Genomic DNA, 6449 nt, shown 5'->3' with positions numbered 1-6449 from the left:
ATGGCCAACATTTTGCACCATAAAAGCATTGCAGGTTTCACCACATCTTATATAATTTTCCTTTAAATTTGAGGGGGACTTTTCAATCATACAACAAGCACAATGCATTCTTCCACTTTAACTATCCAACTCGAATTATACTAACAATATCTCCATCTATTTTACCATCACTATGAACAATAGGCCCATGATATGTAAAATGTGTACTCTTATTAATGACTTGATCACCCAAATTCATAATCCTAATCTTTAAACTCAATGGTTGACATCTATAGTTCAACTTTCCTTCAACTCCCTCTTTACTCTTGTCAATAAGAAGAATATCATTAGCAAATAGCATACCTTGGTGATATGGGCTGGGCAGCAATGAGGAAGTTTGCCCTACCCACATATTTGCAGGGAGAGAGTTTGGCCGATTCAATGATTTGGACAATGAAGCATGCAAAAGAAAGAAAGATGGATACTTTTGCAACGACCAAGCTCCCATGAGCACGAAAGAGGTGTGAATTTGAATACAAGAAAAAATGGTAAGAGGATGGGTGACTTCAAATGTGACAGGAAGGAACGCCGTTGAAGGTGGTGGCGAATGCAAATGTCATCAAAGGCCACGGGAAGGAACGTCATCTAAGGGGGATAAGAAGCACCATAGTCGAAGTCGAAGGAGGATGAGAAAAAGAACAAATGAAATGGATGCTTACTCGGTCAGTTAGATAGGGAAATTAGCATCGGATATGAGGCAGATAATCTGCTGCAATTCCGCCACTAAAAATCATCAAAACTTTATGTCACAAATCCATCACCATTTAAAAAAAAAATACCTCAAAGTCTATCACAAATTCGCAGCCACAAAAAGTTGACTTTCTTATAGTGTATGAAGGCCCTCTAAGAATGTCGGATGCTTGGCGATGAATTAGTTGCATGCTTGCTCATTTTGTTTATGGAATGGAAGACTAAAAATATTGTGGTGCTAGAAGATGACTTGCTGACTGTGGTCCTTGGTATATGTCTGACAATAGTTGACAAGAAATATCTGATGTAAGTTGATGTCAGATAGTCTAACTCAAAACATCTCTTTGTAGGAGACGAAAATGGAAAAAATAAAAAGATTGGTTCCATCGAACAACTATAGGCAATATTGATAGCACACATTGGTGTTAACATTGATCATCAATGTTGATCGACAACGAATGTTGTATGTTGTAGATTGTTGGAAAACATCAAGCTATTGAGAGGGGTGGTGTTGGAATTAGGTGATGTAATACCATGTGTTATGAACGATTTTGAGTGCTGACAAGCAGAGCTCTATAATTTTTTTAGTCTAAAAATTTTCTCCACCAAAATCCTTTTTGGGGATCTCTTTTAATACATAAAATCACGACCTATTTAATGATTTCTAAAATGGACATTGTTCAATTAGAAAATATCATCCCATCTAATCAAAGTTAATCTTAATATCCTTAATCCTTCAATATTTTTTAAACATCATAATGCCTTAATGACATAAAAATAAGTGAAGCTCATCAAATTCTTCTCATTAAGATACTCATTTTCATTATAAATTTGTTTAAAATAGAGTTTATATAATTTTCAAGTTGATTTCAAATATTTTTTATTTGAATACTCAAATACTTTGAGATCTACATCAATGTCCATTCCTAATCAAATATCTTCTCCAATCACACATTAATAATATATTTTAAAAAATAGGTACATAAAATATACATATAAACTCACTACAATAATTGAAAAAAATTTAATATAAATAATTTTTTTCATAACCCTACGATTAGCTTAACCTGTCCCAATTTAAAACCCCATCTACAACACAATTATTTTTCTCTACTCCCACCAACTCCTCCATAGCACATTGCTGAGTGCTGACCTCCACCTCAATTAATTATATTCCCAGCCATCGATCACATCAAGCTCCTCGCCCATCATCGGCGCTCAACCGCAAGCCCAAGATGCTTTTCACCCGCCGGAAGTCGCCGCCGCTCTACAGGTCGTCGGAGCCCCTCGTCGCCAAGCAAGCTGCCCCCTTGTCCTCAAGCCGCAAGCACAGCAGTCTTCTCTCCATATTCGCCGTCGTCCTCTCCGCCCTACTCCTCGCTACTTTCATCTACAACATACAGCCCGCCAAGTCAACCCAAGACCTCCCCGTTGACCTTCCCACCCCAACCCAAGCTCACACAGCGAACACCAGCATAATTGCCAAGACGCCCGCGGCGGCGGAGGTGGTTGAGAAGAATTTTGTGGGCGTGCCGGCGAGCTGCGACCTCTTCTCCGGCGAGTGGGTGTACGATAACGTCACGCGGCCATTTTACAGAGAAGAAGCGTGTGAGTTTCTCACCGCTCAGGTGACGTGCATGCGCAACGGCCGCGCTGATGATAGTTACCAGAACTGGCGGTGGCAGCCTCGGGACTGCACTATTCCCGAGTACGTTTTCGTTTGCCGATTAAGTTAATTGTAGCTTAATTTTGCCCTAATTAATGGAACTGCAGAAGCCATTGCTGAGCTTAAGTAATAATTTCTTGGGATTCGAACAATTGTTTTCATTATTGTCTGGGGATTGGGGGAAATGTGCAAATTCATGAAAAATAATAATTATTTTTTAATAACAAATAATTCAAAAAATTACACCCATGCACTATTTTATTATTTCAAAATTATTGAATTAAAAAACTAATGTTAATTATTTTATTTATAATTATGTGGGGTCTTCATATATTGAAGGTTCGACGCAAGGCTAATGCTGGAGAAGCTGAGAGGAAAGCGGCTCATGTTCGTTGGTGACTCGTTGAACCGGAATCAGTGGGAATCCATGGTCTGCCTGGTTCAGTCCGTAATCCCTCCGGGGAAGAAAACCCTAATAAAAAATGGTTCCTTCAACATTTTTCGAGCTGAGGTAAGTAAAAAAAAAAATCTCACAATTTCTCAAGTCTTGACTGGTGATCTAAATTGGTATTTTAGCATTATTAGCAATTTAATTATTAATAATTATTATTATATAGATTTTAAATTATCAGAATGCTTGGTCAAATACTTGGCATTAATATTTAAATATGCTATAAATCAAATAAATCTCTAGAATAATTAAATATAATAGTTAATAAAATTTTTGATGTAGGATTATGATGCCACAGTAGAGTTCTATTGGGCGCCATTTCTTGTGGAGTCTAACTCAGATGATCCAACTAAGCACAGTATTCTTGAACGGATCATCATGCCGGAGTCCATTGAAAAACATGGCAAGAATTGGTTAGGAGTGGACTTCCTCATCTTCAACACCTATATTTGGTGGATGAACACAATCACCATGAAAGTCTTGTGAGTAGTTGAGCTCTCTCTCTCTCTCTCTCTCTCTCTCTCTCTCTCTCAAAATTATTAGGTCTGGACACCGGACGTAGAGATACGTCCGGTGTCCAATAAAACATTGACATGTGGAATGTACACGTGTCCGCGGAATTTTAAGTTAAGCATACCAAAAGCGCAGGAAAAGTGCAGTGAAAGCACAGTCAAAGTGCAATCAAAGCACATTTAAAGCGCAGTCAAATTAAACACAATCCACATGACGAATTTTAATTGTATATCCGGACCTATTTTTAGGTCTGGTGTTGGGACCTAATAATTTTTTCTCTCATTTATATGATTGATTTGATGTATGTGGGGTGGAGGCAGGAGGGGGTCTTTTGATGGGGGATCGACGGAATATGAAGAGATAGATCGGCCGGTGGCGTATGAGAGAGTGCTTAGAACTTGGGCAAAGTGGGTGGATGAGAACGTGGATCCCAAGCAGACCATGGTGTTCTTCATGAGCATGTCTCCTCTCCACATCAAGTAAGTTACTTTACTACAAAGTATTTTATTTTGAAAATCATTGTCACCTAAAGTAGTTATTAGAATCAAAATTTAGTCAATATAAATCTTGAAGTAATTGAATTTATTTTAAATTTTATTATATATATATATATATATATATATATATTATAAAATCATTTCAAATATTAAATTCAATTAAAAATAAATTAAAATCTTAAAAACGAATACTGATTCTTTTTTATTCACTTAAAAATCCTTCAAAATGCCTTCATTATGCTCTTGATTCATCGAACTTGTACTAAAACGCTTAATTTATTGGCCAAGCAGCATTTTGTTAACCAGTGAGTTGAGCGACTTGAAACCCGCAGATCAGGAAATACTTTATGCATCTTACAGCTAATTTTTTTTTATTGCTTTCAGCTAGTTTTTTTATTACTTTTTAAAACAGTGGCTAAAAACTATTCCAAACGAAATCTTAGAATACTGCTTTTCACCCTCAAAATAAATATAAATTAAACTTTTGTATAGCCTAATTATGTCAATAAATATGAATTAATTTGTATTTAATATAAATCATGTGAATTTTAAACTTCTTCTTTCATATCTGTACTGCAATAAAATTAATGAACTCCTAGAACTTGTAGGAATTTGTTTAAGCAAGATAGCATTACTCTGACTATTTTGTTTATTTGGCCTTCTCTTCTTGCACAATAATAATTTCAGTAAAGTTTCTTGACTTTAATATATGCTTTGAGAGCAAGCAAAGTAATGCAAAGAAGTGAGAAAAGTAGCTTTAGAAGGAGTAGGTTGGAAGCACAGCAGAGACCAGCATAACTACTAGTCATCAGCAAGCACCAGGACGGCTTTTTTATTGTTTTTTAAAATAATTTTTTAATATAAAAGTTTAAAATTTTAAACTAGAAAATAATTTTAAGAAGCAATAAAAAAGCCGTCCCAAACGAAGCCTTAATTAGTTTAATAAATCACATATGCACTTTCCATCATATATGCCTTGTGTCATTTTGGTTTGTTTTATGTTAATTAACTTATTATAAGAATTTAATAAGTTAGATTGAAGAAGTCATTAATTGAGAACAAAGTTAAACCTCTGCAATTTAGGATATGGCAAATTAAAGTTGCCTAAAGCCTCGAATTGCCCGAGTATTATATCTAGTACAAGCCATTGAAGTTAGTTCTAACTCGACCCATTGTACCAAGCTCTTGAACTTGATTAAGAGACTTAGGAGATCTTTGATGCAACTCTTTTTTTTTTGCCAAATCAGGTAGCGACATACATTCTTCTTTATTTACTTGATTAAGAATTAGAATTACTCATAGTCTATCACTATTTGCTCAGTTTTTTTTTTATTCTTCCACCTTTGGGTCTAGGTGGTCTTTCAATTATCTACTACTAATATTAGAGGAGAATTATATTATATAGTATTATCTTGAGTTTAGTGTTTGTTCCCGGTGTCATTTTGCGACATTAAAAGATAACTCCTATCATTTGATTTAGCTTATATTGTTCTACACTTTAGGAAATCCGTCATAAATGTAAATTACCAATGGATTTTCTTCATTTGGTGGTGAAAATGATCGTTAGAAAATGACATTTTTCCTGTAGTGCTAATACATAAACCACCACAACATCTTAGAGAATATGCTAGGGTAAGATTAGATGAACCCTATGATGCGACCACATATCCTTTCATACAGACGTTGTAGGTAATTGTAGAGATGATCGAGCTCCAACTCAATAATCTCTTCTTGAATGTATGGAAAATACTCACTGTATTAGTAAACTTGAACTCCAAACCACAACAACCATGTGATTATCCTATTAGTGACTAAGATAGCCAGCTATAAGAATAGGTAGCCTATTCAGCCTCCCAACAAAGGTAAAGATTCTTCTGCGAACAAGTTGGAGAAGTACCATTGATGATTCTAATAGAACGGATTAAAATTTCTCAGCTTGATGAGGCTTGTGACAAGGCCATCATGTTTCTGAGGTGGATGAAAAATTAGAGGCGTTGGCTTAAGATGATTTGAGGTATGTTTGAAATGCTAATCAATCCCGTCACTTTACAAAATATTTCAAATTCAAATTCGATATTCTGCATTTTAACAAGCTTATGCATAGAGGGTTATTTGGATTAGTTGAAGTTTGTCGAAACTTTCTTCAAATGTATGGAGATGCTAGAGAAAAATAAAGTCAAAGTTGTGGCTTTTACAGTAAAGGGCACACTAGTTGTTTGGTGATAACAGCTAACTAAAAGTACATCAATACAAAGAGGGAGTAATTCTAATCAAATCACAACTGAGAATGCATATATTGATCTGAGAATGATTCCTTTCTATTGATTATGATCATATCATATTTCACCAAAGTCATGTGCAATGGAAATTGATAAACGAATACAAAAAAGATTTCTATTATTTAAAATACAAAGTCAAACTCCATGAACCAAAATGGCACAAGGTATCACATTACATTAGTAAACTTAAGAACTCACTGTTTAAATTGCTTTCCGGTCAATCCATTTAATCATTATCCAAAGTTATAAATTTTGCATACAAGGTTGAGAGAAACAATCTTGACTCTCTTAACATATTCTTCTACCAAGAAGAT

The 6449-nt window shown here is 35.2% G+C and overlaps 1 protein-coding gene across 1 annotated transcript in view; it reads left to right on the top strand.

Annotated features, from left to right (window-relative positions):
* Positions 1-1811: 1811 nt before the first annotated feature.
* Positions 1812-6449, top strand: part of LOC110101378 (protein ESKIMO 1) — a 19738-nt gene continuing 15100 nt past the window's right edge. Inside the window, exons 1-4 of the mRNA XM_020829251.2 lie at positions 1812-2437; positions 2735-2906; positions 3129-3328; positions 3680-3838. Coding sequence (XP_020684910.2) covers positions 1965-2437; positions 2735-2906; positions 3129-3328; positions 3680-3838 — 1004 coding nt within the window. The 5' untranslated portion in view covers positions 1812-1964. The remainder of the gene's footprint in view (positions 2438-2734; positions 2907-3128; positions 3329-3679; positions 3839-6449) is intronic.

Source organism: Dendrobium catenatum, unplaced genomic scaffold (assembly GCF_001605985.2).
Source record: "Dendrobium catenatum unplaced genomic scaffold, ASM160598v2 fragScaff_scaffold_716, whole genome shotgun sequence".
NCBI classification, from domain to species: domain Eukaryota; kingdom Viridiplantae; phylum Streptophyta; class Magnoliopsida; order Asparagales; family Orchidaceae; genus Dendrobium; species Dendrobium catenatum.
Note: the sequence above shows the minus strand (reverse complement) of the source record. Positions and strands in the feature narration are given on the sequence as shown.